Here is a 17,946-nt window from a genome sequence, read left to right as displayed (position 1 = left end):
TAAAGATGGAAGAAGAATGAAAGAAGAAGTCTAAGATAACAGGAAATTTGTTTACAATATAGTGGGGAATACCAGAGAGAATATTGGAAGGCAGGCAAAGGGCTAGGGGATGGGGAATGGGAAAGGGAGGGCTGAGGTGCATGGAGATGAGGGAAAAGGAAGCTGTGTAGAGGAGGTGGAGGATGGTTTTCATTTAGGCAGCTGGGGATTCAGCATCACTGGAATCAGAAGGCTAAGAGGTGAGAGCTGGTTGACCACAAGGGCAGAAATGTAGTACATTTTGATTGGGGGTAACACCCTCAAGAAGCCTGTGAAACGCAATTTTCTTTTCAGGCATTACAGAAGAAGGGAAGATTGGGCTTGGAGTTAATGACTTTTCCTGTATATGAGGTCCTGGTAATAAGAAGTCTGGTATTCCTGTAGGATAAAGTTGTGGGAAAAGATGCCCATGATCTCCATTATATTTCATACTAGACACAGATTGAAAGAGGAGGGAGAATTATCTCTACTTGTGAACAATATGATAGTTTACTCATAAACTTCAGAAAATAAACAAAAAATTGAAATGAATAATTTTTAGGAAAATAGTTGATTATAAAACAAATGCAGAGAACTGCAAACATTTCAGAAAAGTACTTAAAAAATTAGAAAGATGGGGGCAGAGCCAAGATGGCAGCTGGAAAGCAGGAACTAGCGTGAGCTCCCTGCCAAGTCCCTCCAAAAACCTATAAAAATTGGCTCTGAACCAATTCTAGAACTGCAGAACCCACAAAATAGCAAAGGGAAGCAGGGCTCCTGCCCAGGACAGCTTGGATGGTTGCTGGGTGAGGTCTTTTGTGCACGGAGCTGGGAGCGGAGCAGAGCCCAGCGTGGGCGGCACAGACCAACCAGACCAGGAGCCTGGCGGAGTGGGCCCTAGTGCCCTGAATCAGTGAGCTGTGGTAGTTGTCAGACTTCTCAACCCACAAACACCAAAGACAACAGAGAAGACCTGCAGAACCCACAAAATAGCGGAGGGAAGCAGGGCTCTAGCCCAGGACAGCCTGGATGGTCTCTGGGTAAGGTCTATCCCGCAGGGAGTTGAGAGCTGAGGGGAGCAGAGCAGAGCCCAGTGTGGGCGGTGCAGACCAACCAGACCAGGAGCTGGGTGGAGCACCCTAGCAGTGAGCTGCAGCAGTTACTAGACTTCTCAACCCACAAACAAAGACAACAGAGAAGGTTAGTGGGAAAAGCTGCTGGGGACAGAGTGAAAGAAGGAGTTCCTGGTTCGGCCACTGCCCTGCCCCGGGGGCAGCGGAGGTGGGGCAGCTACAGAACTACAGCTGCAGTTGCTTCTGGCGCCAAGCCCACCAGGTGGGAGGAATTACATGGCAGATCAGAGCAGGAGTGAAGAGCCTGCTGAAGATCTAAGTCCAGTCCAGGTTGAGGGTTCTTGGGGAAGGAGGAGTGCTGGTGTGGCAGAGCTGGCGCATCCCCCCAAGCTTGGAACATAGTACTCTTTACTCTACAAGCAGTCATACCTCACTGAAAAACTCAAGGGTCAAGTAAGTTGGCTGGGAACATGGCCAGGCAGTGAAAACACCCCCAGATTCAGTCTCAGACTATGGAATCTTTCTTTGGTGACAAAGAAGACCAAAACATACAGCCAGAAGAAGTCAACAAAGTCAAAGAGCCTACAACAAAAGCCTCCAAGAAAAACATGAACTGGTCTCAGGCCATGGAAGAGCTCAAAAAGGATTTGGAAAAGCAAGTTAGACAAGTAGAGGAAAAATTGGGAAAAGAAATGAGAAGGATGTGAGAAAACCATGAAAAACAAGTCAATGATTTGTTAAAGGACAGCCGAAAAAATACTGAAAAATATAATGAAGAAAACAACACCTTAAAAAATAGACTAACTCAAATGGCAAAAGAGCTCCAAAAAGCCAATGAGGAGAAAGGCAGAATTACCCAAATGGAAAAGGAGGTCCAAAAGAAAATACTACCTTAAAAATTAGACTGGAGCAAGTGAAAGCTAGTGACTTTATGAGAAATCAAAATATTATAAAACAGAATCAAAGGAATGAAAAAATGGAAGACAATGTGAAATATCTCATTGGAAAAACCACTGACCTAGAAAATAGATCCAGGAGACATAATTTAAAAATTATTGGACTACCTGAAAGCCATGATCAAAAAAAGAGCCTAGATATCATCTTTCAAGAAATTAACAAGGAGAACTGCCCTGATATTCTAGAGCCACAGGGCAAAATAGAAATTGAAAGAATCCACCAATCGCCTCCTCAAATAGATCCCAAAAAGAAAACTCATAGGAATATTGTCACCAAATTCCAGAACTCCCAGATCAAGGAGAAAATACTGCAAGCAGCCAGAAAGAAACAATTTGAGTATTGTGGCAACACAATCAGAATAACCCAAGATCTAGCAGCTTCTACATTAAGAGATCGAAGGGCTTGGAATATGATACTCCAGAGGTCAATGGAGCTAGGATTAAAATCAAGAATCACCTACCCAGTAAAACTGAGTATCATGCTCCAAGGCAAAATATGGACTTTCAATAAAATAGAGGACTTTCAAGCTTTCTCAGTGAAAAGACCAGAGCTAAATAGAAAGTTTGACTTTCAAACACAAGAATCAAGAGAAGCATGAAACGGTAATCAAGAAAAAGAACAAGAAAAAGAAATTGCAAGGGACTTACTAAAGTTGAACTGTTTTGTTTACATTCCTACATGGAAAGATGATGTGTATGATTCATGAGACCCCAGTATTAGGGTAGCTGAAGGGAATATGCATATATATGTATATGTTTATGTATATATATGCATATGTGAGTATGTATGTATATATGTATATGTGAGTATGTATGTACATATGTATGTGTGTATATATATATATGGAGAGAGAAAGAGCAGGCACAGGGTGAGTTGAAGATGAAGGGAAGATATCTAAAAGAAATAAAATCAAATTAAGGGATGAGAGAGGAATATATTGAGAGAGGGAGATAGGGAGAGATAGAATGGGGTAAATTATCTCGCATAAAAGTAGCAAGAAAAAGCAATTCTGTAGGAAGAGAAGAGAAGGCAGGTGAGGGGGAATGAGTGAATTTTGCTCTCATCAGATTTGACCTGAGGAGGGAATACCATACATACTCAATTGGGTATCTTACCCCAGAGGAAAGAAGAAGGAAGAAGATAAAAAAGGGGGGGATGATAGAAGGGAGGGCAGATGGGGGTGGAGGTAATCAAAAACAAACACTTTTGAAAAGGGACAGGGTCAAGGGAGAAAATTCAATAAAGGGGGACAGGTTAGGAAGGAGCAAAATATAGTTAGTCTTTCACAACATGAGTATTGTGGAAGGGTTATACATAATGATACGCATGTGGCCTATGTTGAATTGCTTGACTTCTTAGGGAGAGTGGGTGGGAAGGGAAGAGGGGAGAGAATTTGGAACTCAAAGTTTTAAAAACAGATGTTCAAAAACAAAAAAAAAAGTTTTTGCATGCAACAAGAAAATAAGATACACAGGCAATGGGGTGTAGAAATTTATCTTACCCTACAAGAAAGGAAGGGAAAAGGGGATGGGAGGGGAGTGGGGTGACAGAAGGGAGGGCTGACTGGGGAACAAGGCAACCAGAATATATGCCATCTTGGAGTGGGGGGGAGGGTAGAAATGGGGAGAAAATTTGTAATTCAAACTCTAGTAAAAATCAATGCTGAAAACTAAATATATTAAATAAAAATAATAAATTAAAGAAAAAAAGAGAGAGAAACCCACAAAAAAAATTAGAAAGACGTCAAAAGGGAAATCTCATTTTAAATAACCACAAAATGCTTCAATATCTGGAAGGTAACTTATCAAGAGGCAAAGAAGCCTTATAGAAATGCAATTAAAAAATAATTTTCACAGAAATAAAAAGAGAAAATTCAAAATCCTGCAGTAGCCTATAGATTATCAGTATGAAACCACAAAGCTGATATTTTATGGTATGAGACAAAATAGCAGCAAAATTCACATGGAAGTATTAAAGGTAAAAACCATCAAGGGAAATAATGGAAAAAAGTAGGAATGAAAGAGGCATGGGATACAAGGAGTTAAATTATTAAAAATAGTTATTAAAACCATCTAGTACTTCATTAAAATTGAAAAAGTAGATTGGTAGACTGGATCAGATGCTCAGGATGGAAACAAACATACATAACTGTTACATGTACAATAAATTCCCAAATGCAAACTCTTCAGGAAGAGACTTTAGAAAACAAGAATTTGGGGGGAAACTGGAAAGTAGTTTGGTGGGAAATAGGTTCAGATCAACATTTTATGCTACACACTACAATAAAATACAGATAAATGATTTACATATAAAGATTCACACCATAAAAGAATTAGGGGGAATGGGAATCTACATTTTTCACAACTGTAGATAAAGCATGAATTTATAACTAGATGAGATAATTATAACAGATAAAATAATCCTGATTACATAAACTTTAAAACCTTTTACACAAAGTCAATGCTGCTAGAGTTTGAAAAAAAGATAAAGACTGGAAAGAAAAAAAGTACTCAAAACAACTCCAAAAAGTCTGCCATCCAAAAATACATAGAAAATTGATGAAAATATATAAAGATTAGTAGCTATTATACTCATTAAGATAGAATTGAAAGACAGGAGTAATTATCAGGAAAAGAAATGCAATTTATCAACAAGAATTTGCTATACTGTTCAAACTCACTAATATTCACAGAAAGAGAAATTAAAATAACCTATACACCTGTCAAAGCTGGTAAAAAGGAAATTTTAATGTTCGAGAGAATGTGGGGAGAAAGGTACACTAGTTATTTGAAAAATTATTTGGAATTATGCAAGAAAAATTACTAGTTTATAACTTTTGCTCCCAAAGTCCCATTCCTGGTTTTATATGACAAGGGGGTGAAGCATGGAAAGAAAAGACCTATACATAAAATACATTCATGAGAGCATTATTTGCAATAATAAAAAGTTAAAAAACAAAATATGTGCCCAATGATTGGGAAATGGCTAAAAAACGTGGTATATGAATTTAATGTAATATTATTGAGTAACAAAGAATGATGTCTAGGAAGAATTCAAAGAAATGTATTAAGACTTGTCAATAATATTGCAGAATAAAAAAAAGGAGAGTCAAAGGAGCTCTATACAGAGTGACTGGAGTAATATAAATAACACAACACTAAAACAAACAATAATTTACAAGTTGATAATTAACTATAGGTTAATTATAACAAGTCAATTATCATTATAGTACATATAATCTATAATATAATTATAGTATATCAGGTCTATTGTAACAATGTTGGTACCAAAATATTACAATGAAAACACCATACTCTCTGTTCATCAGTAATGTTGATGGTGATTTACCATCAGTAATAATAATTACTATTTGTTGGTCTTGATTAACTGTTTATGGCTTGAATGTGGGGAGAGAAGTATCAGTTGTATTAAAGTAAAAAAGAAAGTAAAGGCAAAGTATAAATCTAAGAGCATCCCAGACCTAGAGCTGTATGAAGTCAAACTTTCTTCTCCTTTTCCATGTGTCTGTCCTTTACCCTCAGAGGAAGTGATGAAAATGGTATTTTCTTTCAAATCAAATCCATTATCTAAATCAAATACATTGTAACCCTCCATTTTGAATTCTGGCTCTCATATATACACAAATCTTATACTGGTATCTAATGTGTTCTGGATGTGACGTGATTTTGGAAATAAAATGTTTTTAGTGTTAGAAATTATTTTTTAAAATTAAAGTTTTAGCAATAAAATTTTGCTCTTTTTAACTAGAATGGCTTAGTTACATCAAAAATGGTCACAACTTTGTTTCATGCAAAATCAACATTAAAAATGTTGGTTTACTTTCACTATTATTAGAAGCCTGGAACTAATTGCTTTCAATTAATCTGTTCCACTCTTTGATAGCTTATTTATCAGATTGGGAAAGATAGATTTAATGGTACTTGCTTGAAACAGGTTCTTTAATTGGAAACATCACAGCATTTAGCTCACTCTGTGCTCTAGCAATTAAGAACAATTTGGAAAAGTGGTGTTGTTTTTTTACACTATTGTCTCCTTGATTAGATTTCTGAAGAAGCAGACAAAACAAATGACAATACTACCCAGAACTATTGGTACAAATAAAAGCCCAACAGCCAGATTACTTACTATGAGAAATGTGAGCTATCCTCATCAATTTCTTCAATGTCTTACATTTATTTCACTGTACCCTTGCCTCTTGTGTAGGTAAACAGCAATATTTCTTATAAAATGCATCATTTTGCACCTCCCTTTATACAATTATCCTTTCTCCAAATAAGCCAAATCAACAGAAGAAATTATTTTTCTTGATTAAGCACCCACATTTCTCTTGGGATGAAACAAACAAACAATTAATCTTTCCTTATTTGCTCTCAGAAGTACCTGGATTCCTTAAACGTACAATATCCAAGGTACCTGTGGCAGCTAGTCGGCAGCAATTAGGCTTGTGCAGAAAATGAATGGACTCCAGTCAGAGGGCCTAATCTGTTGAGAGTTTCTAAGAGAGGGCAAGGTTACACCAGTAAAATTCCCTTGTTGTGGAAATACTGTTAAAAATTACCACTTGACTTCAGCATAATTAACGAGGCTTGGGAATTTATATGAACTAAGTAATTGGAAAGAATTAACAAGAGATACATACATTAATCTTTACCAGTTACAAAGTGTTTAATGAAATTAAGGTTCCAGTTCTCATTCCTGTCTTGCTTAGTTTGCACACTTTTTATTTCACTTGTAGATCAAGAAGAGTATACTATATGAAGAAGAAGAAAAACTTGCCATTTTAGTGAGCCAGTTATCTTTGAAGAACTCAATTACATATTTCAGAAAATAAGCTTAACTGGATAGGAATTCAAATATAATCAAGAGAGAAACTGTTATCATGTTAAGTGGTTTGTACCGTGAAATTTTATTTTAAAAATCAAATGAGGATCACCAATCTGGTGAAATACAACTTAACACTGCCATGTTACAACTTTTGATCCATAAAATGTTATCTGAATGCAAATTTTCAGAATTAAGACTAATTAAAACCCTAATATTTCCACCTTTGAATGGCACTAATGTACCTACATATGTTAATAAATCAGTTTTATGCAAAAAGATTCACTTTTGAGCTAACTTTCAATCCTGAAACAAAAGAAAGTAACAATTTACGTAAAAGAGCATTAGACTGAATTTGGAGGTGTTTTTTACAGAAGTTGTGATGAGACTGTGCTAATTCATCTAGACCCTCTCACACAGTCCTTTGGTGGCCAACGATACACACCTGTGAGATGACAAACTAAGGCAGTTAAGAGAAGTGAAACTGCCGTTCTCTATTACCTTGGCTACATAGGAATGGAACCCCAGACTTAGGTTTCCTTAAGCACCATGTCTAACCACAAGTAAAGGGTCTCATTTCTATTTCAACTCTTATTCCTACTGCTGCTGCTATTAGCTAACAAGTGTTTGTTATTTTAAGGTTTAAAATGCTGCCTCATTAAAGAGACTCATAATGACTGCCCAGATTTTTCATTAGCATTGACAAATCAAATAGTCAAAATTTCTGACTCACAAATTAAATGTGTGCCATACTTAGAATCTGTTGGTGTACTGGACAAGCTTTGCCCAGCTAAATTGCATATTTCCAATGACCTGAGCAAAAAAGTAAGCTGTTATATTTTCTTACTTCTAAGTTTCTTCTCCATAGAGGCAGTTTCATGTAATGGAAAGAACACTGAGTTTCAAGTCAGAAGACCTGACTTCTGATGCCCAGAAATTGTGTGACCCTGGACAAATCACTTAAAATCTCTGGGTCTCAGTTTGCTTATCTGAAAAAATGTAAGTGGCTAAACTAAACAATCTCTAAGGTCCCATCCAGATTAAAAATCTACAAAAGTGAGATAAAGTATTATTTCTCTTTTATATTAACTGAGATTAAGATTTTCCCTTTCTATTTCCTCAGTCAGAAATGAACCCCAGTAGGATATTCAGCCAGCTTGGAAGGACATTGCTGCAAATGAAATTTCCCAAATCCTTGGGGTACATACTTGGGTAAGAACTTACCCAACTAGAAAGACTCACAAAGAGAATCTAATCTAAGTGAATTATGGCTCATTGTGTCCTACTCAGGCAAGCTTGGATCCCTTTGTCTAGAATGTCCCAGACGGAGGTGGTCCAGGAAGACGTAATCAAAGTCACATCCTCTAGCCTCTCATTAGAATAAGTCTACCTCTTATTATAATATTCATTCTCTTATTAATTTTTAACTGATCAAAACTGATTTCTGCCTATTGGAAATACCCACTCTTCCAACAGCATATGAGTGCTGAAAGGCCTCCATGATTCATCTTTGGTTTATGAGAGAAAGCCAAATTATTATCTGTTAGCCATAATTAATAAAATTAATTACCCAGAAACTATGTCTCTCTAACTTTTCATATGTCACAAAAGCATAAAACATCTAAATCTTTTAAATTATTGTCTCAGTCTCCTGAACTTATAAGATACTGATACTTTTACTTAAGAGTTCTTATATCTTGATTCCTTTCTAGATTTAAGAATTTAAGCTTTGAGGGGAAAAAAAGCAAACTAGTATAGCTCTATCCATACTAGGAAATTACTACTAACTTGCTGCCCTACCTTAAACAAGAATACCTTAATTTATCTCCCAGAAAAAAAGAGTGTTAGGAATGTGTGTGTATGTTTTTGCACATATGTGCATAATATCTATATATTCAATGCTAGTCATTTAAATGTTTATGTTTTTTGTTGCTTAATTGTTTTTCAGTTGTGTCCAAATCTTTGTGACCCCTTCTGGGATTTTCTTGACAAAAATAATGGGTTTGCCATTTCCTTCTCCAGCTCACTTTACAGATGAGGAAACTGAGGCACACTGGGTTAAGTGACTCGTCCAGGGTCACACAGCTACTAAGTGTCTGAGGGTGGACTTTAACTCAGGTCTTCCTGACTCCAGGCCTGGTACTCTATCTGCTGCACTACCTAGCTGGCCTTATCATATATATGTAGACACACAGAAGCTCCCACAGAATGAAAAGTCATATGAACTCCATATACCGATGAAATCACTGACCCAGTCCAACACACACACACACACACACACAAACACAAATGTGTATATGTATGAATTACAAGAAAGCCACTCTCCTCCTCCAGCAGGCCTGACCTATTCTCTTGACAAGACCCTCACTGAGGGATTTCTCTGGGCATACATAGAAGAGAACAACAAAGAAAATGGCCATATGACCAAAACAGAAACCCAGTCCCACTAGTTAGCCAAACTGCTATTTTTAACCTCATGTGTTGTTTGTGGGGCCATTTGTCTATTTTGGGTTAGGCAAACCTAGCCTGGATCCATGCTTTCTATGCCCTGCTTTGGAAAGTTTGTGAAATCAAGATAAGTCAAGTATTTATTAAATAAGCTCTTACTCTGTGAAAGTCAATGTGCTAAAGGCTGAGGATATATATCTAGACTCAGTGATTTTAAAAAGTGTTCAGCACCTAAACTTATTTCTTAAAATAAGGAACTTAGATAAACTTAGATAAAAGCAAATCACCTAAGTAAATAAAAGAAAACTTGCAGTAGCATATTTCTATATATTTAAATCTCTTGAGGATGCTATATTATATGGCTGTAAACCTTGGAATACCACACAATCTCTAGGGAATCAAAGTTTCAGAGGACCTAAAAATTAATGGAAAGACAAATGGTGGGCAAGACTGGGCTGTAGGACCTTTCCAATGATGATCTATGTGCAAGAAATGGCAAATGGGACATCATGATCAGAAAAAGAAGTGGGCCAGACATAGGGCAAGTGATAACAGAAGAATAGCTTCCATGGCGCCCTGGCATACATTAAATGTAAAAAGATCTAAAGGAAGGTCTCTGGTGTATTGGGATAGTCTCTGTTCAACACTAAGAAGTATTATATACAGAAACTGAACAAAATGAGGAGTCAGAGATCACAACTTCATCAATGGAAAGAACTTAAATTAATGAATTTTAAAACAATCTCTAAAACCTTTTGGCCAATTCAGTTCCATTCAACAAATATTTATCAACCACCTACTATGTGCAATGGTCCCGGAGATGTCAAAACAAAAATGAAACAATCCACGTCCTCAAGGATTTTACTGATCATTAAGTGTCCTCACCAATCATGATGAAAGATCTATGTGTCAAATTCCTGAGGAGTGATTTGGGTTTTCCTGATTGAAAAACCTATTCCAAATGAAACAAAGTTATAGGACTCCTGACCAGGCACCTTAGAAACACTATGCACAAAAGGATCTAAAAACGGCTTCAAGTAATGATGGATTTAAGTTATTACCAGATCCAAAAAAGATGGATGGCAGTCTGCTTTTCTTAATCTACATCATCATCTAGATCTATTTAAAGATATGTGATACACTAACAAACTTAGTTAACATTTCGATAAAATCAGTAAAATAATCTGCCCCTGTTACATTGAGTCTGTATCGATCAATAAAATCACTTGTACAAGGAAAGTACTGTTAAGTACTGACAATTCTAGCCATTAATATTATTTAACACACTGTGCACGGTCTTTAATGAGGACAAAGAACAGTTTGTCTCTTTATACTTACAGCATCCATAACACCACTGCTACAGATTTTCTACAGTATTTTCATACTATCCAAACTTTACAGCCCTTCCTTTTTACCTAAGTACTTTTGGATTCATCAATTATTTTAGTTACTGTTTAAAAACAATCCTTTGAAGGGACAGAAGCTGCATTTATAAATATGTTTTTACTCTAAAAAGCAAACTGAGAAATTTGAGAATTCAGAATTTTGAAACTCTGAGCCTAAAGGTTTGAGTGTACAAGAGAGACAGGCTGAACTTTCCCTGAAGTATCCACCATTTAGTCAATCCCTTTATCAAATTATAGGCATATGAAAAAAAAGTCTCATTATCTAGAGAGACCATGTATAGCTAGGTATAGACACATGAGTACTTGACAGAAAAATAGAGAGTAAGGGTAGAGGAAAATATTGGAAAGGATAAAAATTATTTTTTATGAATTGATTATTTATCTGGATAATGATATTAATTCTGCGTCAGGTCTAACTTAGGCCAGTACAATGAGTCAGGCTCGGCAATGAAACATGCATAGAATACACCTTGAAATAAAGATGATTTTACTTAAGTTACAAATTATTAAAAAGACTCCCTCTGCCTCTGCATTCACCAGGGTAGTAATGGTGGGTCAGAAAGATGTCCCATAGATCCAATCACTTTCAGATTACAGTAAGCAAAGGACTACACTGGTACAATGTTTGCTAATGTCCAGTCCAGTGCCTATTCCTCTGGGGCCCAAATCATTGACTCTGGTGCCTGGCCCATGTCACAGGGACCTATGCCTCTCTGCAGTCTATTACCTATCACTCCTGGGGTCTGGCTACTACCTACTCTGCTGCTGCCTGCATCAATGGCCCACACTACAGTTTACGGTTATCTGAGCCCCACACTGTCCATTCTGTTAGGGCCAAGCACTGTCCTCCTGTTCTGGGCTGCAACTGTAGGCATTGCCATTGCTGGTGCCTGAGTGTTGATCCTCGAAAGCCAAGTCAAATGATGCTCTCCTATATTATGTTCAAAAGATGCCCCCCTAAACCAGGGCCTGAGTACCCCACCCCAACCAGATTCTGTGTTGCCAAAGATGCTACCACTAAGGGGGCCGGGGCCTGCCCTGCATCCCCTCATCCAGCACTCACTGGAAGCCCAGAAGGAAAGTTACTGTTCATAAGAGAAAGAATGGAAGCTATCCTTCCTTTAAACTTTTAAAACTGATGAGACCTTTACTATTTTCAGCAAATCAGGTGGGGTTCATGTTCCTAATTTGTTCATGTTCCTAATTCCAGAAATGTTTCTGGACTCCTGGTGGGAAAAAAGCATTGTCTTTTCAAATCTCTCTCCAAATGCTTTTACCCAAAAGTCCCCAACTAGTCCCTATGGCAGTTCTCTAAGGCTTCCTAATAGTCACTTTAAAAAGTTCTAAATAGTTCCTTCAGTAGAGTTTTTGGATAATACCAAAATTCCAGTCTTCAAGTTAGGCCCAAATCTACAACCACTGCTGGGCCTGGGGATAATAACTCCCAATAAAAAATATAAGCAAATGCAACGAAGAACAGTTTGTAGCATCTGCCATCTTTAGGTCATATATTCCTATCTGTTTCTAATTGCTGAATGCCCACAGGCAATGTGAATTCTTCTCATGGTATGTGCTAAGCATCAACAAGTGTGCAAAGACCACTTTGGAATTCAACTTATTCTGTATTACCTTTCCTCCACTTCCAATCTTACACTGCTAAGCATCACCTGTGTTCTAGTCTGGACCTGATTCAGGTTAATTTGGTGCATAATTTCTGGAATGGGAATAAAATGAGACCCTGTAGATCATCTAATAAAAAGGATATTTACAGAGACATAGCATAGAAAGGATACTGAACAAGGATACAGCATTGATTCAGTAGAATGTAGCTTCCCTAACCCTTTGTGAGCCACACACAAGTCTGCTAACCAGAAGCCTTATGGAAGAGTTACTGATTCCTCATTCACTAGCTTTTTTATGCTTAGGCCACCAGGAAGCAATATCAATGGAACTAGCCTCAGTCCTCTCAGACAAAAAGGCCTTAAGTAGGGCTTTCAATGCCTTTAAAAGAAAAATTAGTCTGGCTTATTTTTTCCTACCACAAAATACATAAACTAAACAAACTTCCCAAATCTATTCAATTTTAATTGAGAGTGAATACAACATTTGTCATAAGTCTTTTATTGGAATCAAAACAAATACATTTGATCTCCATTCATACGTAATAGCCTTATTTGAAATTATAAAATAGACCTAGTAGTCAGGAAACTCATAATATCATGTTAGCTAAGGCAAAAACTAGTGCATTCTGAGATAACATTAAATAATAACTGACTATATAGCAATAACCATTAATTACAAATGGGAAATTTCAAAACAGTAATTATTCCTAAGTCTTCAATGTTCAGACATGCTAAAAATATGACTAGAAGATGAGGAAGCTCAGAGCAGTTCAAGGGTAAATACTTAAGACAAAAATGTTTGAAGTTAGAGTAAATGTGTTTGAAGGTCAGTTTTTCTACCTATATGGCCTTGGGTAAATCAATTCCCTCTCTTGGCCTCAGTTTCCTCAACTGTAAAATGAGGAGTTCCTTCCTTCTCGAAATCCTATGAAGCAAATTTATAACAATCCACTATTGACTGACTGAATTTGTTTAAGTGGCATTTTTGCCCTATTAAGCATTTTAGATTTGCATACAGTTTTCAAAAATCATGTTCATTTAGACTAACAGAGATTTTAAAAATTGGGTGACTATAATTTTATGACAATAAATGTTTCCCTTGGGGTTCCACTTCTTAGAAGTAATATTCCACAGGTGCAGCTAGGTGGCGCAGCGAGTAGAGCATCAGCCCTGGAGTCAAGAGTACCTGAGTTCAAAACTGGCCTCAGACACTTGACACATTTACTAGCTGTGTGACCTTGGGCAAGTCACTTGGCCCCAACTGCCCTGCCTTCCCCCTCTGCAAAGAAAAAAAAAAGAAGTAATATTCCAAAGAATGAAAGGAAGTTGCCCCAAGTTGAACGGAAGTAGAATATTAACAGTGATGGGAACCTGCCTATGTGTTTTCAGGATGGCACTAGAACATTGGTGGCAAACTCAAAAGCAAAGACCAAAAAACCATACATAAAGGTCGCTGTGGGCTACAAAATGACTTAAGAAACCATATATTAACATCATCATTGTTCTATTATATTTTCATTTATTTTGTAGAATATTTCCCAATTACATTTTAATCTGGTTCAAGTACAGGCCATGTGGTTGGCATTTCTGCTCTAGAACACCCTGTTCTGAGTTCTCACGGAGACTGAGATGTTACAATGGCTGTATTCTGGTACCTTTCCTAATCGTGTGATATCCTGTTATAATAATTAGCTTATTTTAAGCTTAGGCAGCAAAATAATGACCTGTAAGGTCCATCTGGTCAAGAATTTTAGATAAAAAATTCTGAGTTCCATCACAATTGCTCCAAGCCCCCAATTAGGAAAAATTACTGACTCCTAGGGAGAGATTGGGCTCTCTACCTTATGTTACATTTATAATTCTCTCTAGTTAACCCTTGCTTTCCATAGTAAAGCAAAATCCAATTTATTGGAAATACTTGGTAATAAAACAGCAGATTATATGACATTACAGTGCTTATGGATAATCAATCGAGAAGCATTCAAGCACCTACAATGTGGTAAGCACTTGTCCTAAGCACTGGGAACACAAAAAGAAGCAAAAGACAGTCCCTGCTCTTATTAGGAAGGGAAGTTAGGGAAAGAGCTGATCTTTTCTTGGGACCTTCTTCAGCCTGGGCACTCTTCTCAGGGTATGTGTGCAACCCAATGACTACCTTTTGTTACCTGGTGCACCTCAATTCTCTTTGCTCCAATTTCTTGAATCCAGACACCCAGAATCTCTTTTTTCTCTCATTTCAAAGATAGCTTCTCCCTTTTATATTCTTGGCTTTGACTGATGAGAGGTAGTGCACAGACCCCTTCCACATTCAGTTCTATTAAACCCAGTAGAGCCTCTCCTTATATTCTTAAGTAGCTTTTGTTCCTATGAAAGAATATGGCCACAGAGCATATTTCTGAGGCTTTGTCTCCCCTACATTTCCATTTGCCAAAAATTCTAATATTCGTAATCCTGCTTACTATAACCACCCAGAAAACAACAACAACAATATGGGGGACTGGATTATTATTTTTAAATTAACTTGTATTTCTGATCCTCTAATGAGGCATTCTTATCACACTGCCTTTTCTCATATTCCAGAAAGTACATGCAGAGATTATCCTGGTACTAAAAACTATTTCCTAAGACTAAGAGTAACAGGTATTAACAGGTATTAACCTTGGCCTTAATGTCTCTGGGTGTCAGTTTCCTCATCTGTAATTCAATTAGTATTTATTAAGTATTTGCTATGTGCCAGGCATATAGCCTGGGTACTGGGTATACAAATACATGGAATGAAATAATCTTGAGGAGCTTACATTTAACTGGTCAAGAGAGAAGGCTGGACTAGAGGATTACTAACATGCCCACTAGCTCTAATGTTCTATGATTCTACGTGCTATTTAAAAAACTACAAAATACGTGTTTCTGTATTTCCCTGATACACCTATGTCCCATACTTAAGTATCTTCTAGCCAGGTTCTTATATAAGAACCATGGCTGGTTCTTAGCTCTTTAATAAAGTATGGTTTCTTTTCTTTGGGAAATGACTTCCTCTACAATTCACAGTTACTCCCTCTTCCTTTTTATATATCCTTCAGGAATCCAGAACAGTATTTTGGATATGTTGACATAACCATGTATCAGAATTACTAGGAAGATGAAAGACACTTTCAGAATCCAGGAGCAGCATTTCCCTTGTGTAATAGGGGAATGAAGCAGGATTATTTCCTGGAAAATAATGAATAAAAGACACTGGAAAAGGGAGAAGCCTGATGGAGAGAAAGAGATTTGTTATCCATCTCAACACCATGTGGACTTTTCACGGTTGTTGTTTTGGATTTGTGCTCTTATGCCCTGTCCTACAAAGACTCTACAGGTGTTACCAATGCTGCTATTAAGGCTGATGATTTAGTCAACAATGCATTTGATGTGGGCTTATAGAGCCTGTGACCAATGGGTCTGGTACTGATCAGACCAAGTCTGGTGAGATGACACTACCTACCCTTAGAGATAACATTCCATCTCTTCTGGATCTAGATTAAAGAAAGAAGCAGCTGCCCCAGCTTCTCTCTTGTATAAGGGGAAGTGTTTAGAACAAACAGTCCTCCACTGATACCTTCATAAGTACACATTCTGATCAGTTCACTCCTTCTCTACCAACTTCTTGTTGTTACATAACTAAAACTTTGTGGTAAATTTTATACTAGCCACACCAAAAGGTATTTGGAACAATGAGTCTGCCTGGGTAGGCAAAGCTGAAGATATATTCAGCCTCAGAGAGGAGGTGGCAAAGTGATGAATGCCCCTTTGGGAAATCACAAACCTTTTCGGTCATTGCAATCATACTCATTAGCCAGCCTGAAGTTGATTTACAGGAGGGAGTATAAATAGAGAGAGTTTGATAACCTGAAGCAAAGCAAAAATCCCCCAAACTAGAGAAGAATAGGGGCAGATAGGAACCAACCTGAAATGAAGGAAGGGAGATAGCTTTCTGTGAGTAACTCCTTTTGGATTTCTTGCTGTTATTTACATGGTTTTTCCCCTAGATATAGCAGCTTGGATGAGGACTTACAGGGTGAAGGACTCCCTCTGGCACCTTCACCAACACTCACAACTAGTATTTACATTACAAATGGAAGTCATCTTCCAAAGAGTCATGACTAACCTCTCATTAGGAGACCAGTCAGTTTGAAAATAACATGTCTAGAAGCAAGCCTAATTCCCTTGATCCTATCCCAAATTCGAATGACAATTTCATATACAGTGTCCACCATGATGTAACGCTTAGCCTAACTGCAGCCCTAAAGCATGGTGTGCCTGGACTAACCACCAACCCTAAAAACTTGAAGTAATTTTTTTCTCCTTAGTTTCTCAAGCTTTTTTGTTATAACCCCTTGTTTTCTTTTTCACTTGCTAATAACCATAGGTGATCCCTTCACTCACCTTAAAGTTTGTTCTTCATACATGTTCCAGGAACAGATAGGGTCTTCACCCCTCAAAATACATTCAAAGTTCAAAACTTTTAGATTTTGAGATAGAAGACGTAGGTTCAAAACCTGGTTGTGCTACTAATTGCCTCTGTGACCCTGATCTACATAATGAAGGAGATGGACTAGCTCTAAATCCATATTAGTATGATAATTTCCTATGGTAAGGAATGGAATTTCACCATGGGTCTCCATCAGAGTCAGTGACTACTCTCTAGTGGTTTCAGTGGGCCAAGATGACAAAAAGAAAACCCACGTCACCCATTTTCTTCTAATATCCTGCACTCTGATTATAACAGCCTGGCTTACGACTGAATGTGGGCAAACCTTTACTTACTCTAAACCAATACATACATATTTACATTTGTCTACCTTTATATGAGGATTAGGGTCCTAACGAAGTTAGGAAATTATTTATTAAAAAGGTGATTTTAAATTAAAAATGAATAAAAATTGAAGAGACTGTCTTTCTTCCCATTTATGATCATCTAAATGTCATTTTATCCTTCTCTGAATTAAAAGCAATATGAAAATATCATCTCTAATCTCTAAAATTAATATAAAAGCTACATTTTTTATACTTCCTTTCTCATCTCTTAGTAGTATAGGAGAATACCAAGTCAAATTATTTTTAATTACTTTTTGTGTGGACAACACTTTCACATTAAGAAGTGATGAATGCAATGCATAATTCAGAGTGTAAATTCTCGTTTCCCCTATTTCTAAAAGTTGAAAAGACACTTTACCTGTAAGTAGGCTTCCAAACCTTGTCGTCGCTGCTCCAAGACTTTTGGGACCCAGTTTCTAACATGTTTGGAAGGAATTTCTGGAGTTTTTATACATTTCTTGAGCTATAAAGACAACGGAATCATTTTTTAAAATTTACAGAAAATGATTAAAAATTTTAAAGACAATGTTGAAAAAACCCCACAAAATGAGATATGGTTAAAAAATAAATCAGACATGATATAATCATGACAGATATAATCAGACAGACTGATATAACACAAAAGTCTATTTAAAAGTTCTTCCCCAGACTTATATGAACTGATACAAAGTGAAGTGAATAGAACCAGAATATTGTACGCAAAAAAAGCAATATTATAACAAT

At 37.0% G+C, this 17,946-nt stretch overlaps 1 protein-coding gene across 1 annotated transcript in view; it reads right to left on the bottom strand.

Annotated features, from left to right (window-relative positions):
• SNX24 (sorting nexin 24) overlaps positions 1-17,946 on the bottom strand; it is a 223,704-nt gene that overhangs the window by 52,711 nt on the left and 153,047 nt on the right. Inside the window, exon 3 of the mRNA XM_036742257.1 lies at positions 17,582-17,686. Within this exon, the coding sequence (XP_036598152.1) occupies positions 17,582-17,686 (105 nt within the window). The remainder of the gene's footprint in view (positions 1-17,581; positions 17,687-17,946) is intronic.

The sequence above is a fragment of the Trichosurus vulpecula genome, chromosome 1 (genome assembly GCF_011100635.1).
Source record: "Trichosurus vulpecula isolate mTriVul1 chromosome 1, mTriVul1.pri, whole genome shotgun sequence".
Lineage (NCBI taxonomy): Eukaryota > Metazoa > Chordata > Mammalia > Diprotodontia > Phalangeridae > Trichosurus > Trichosurus vulpecula.
This window is presented reverse-complemented; position numbering and strand designations above follow the sequence as displayed.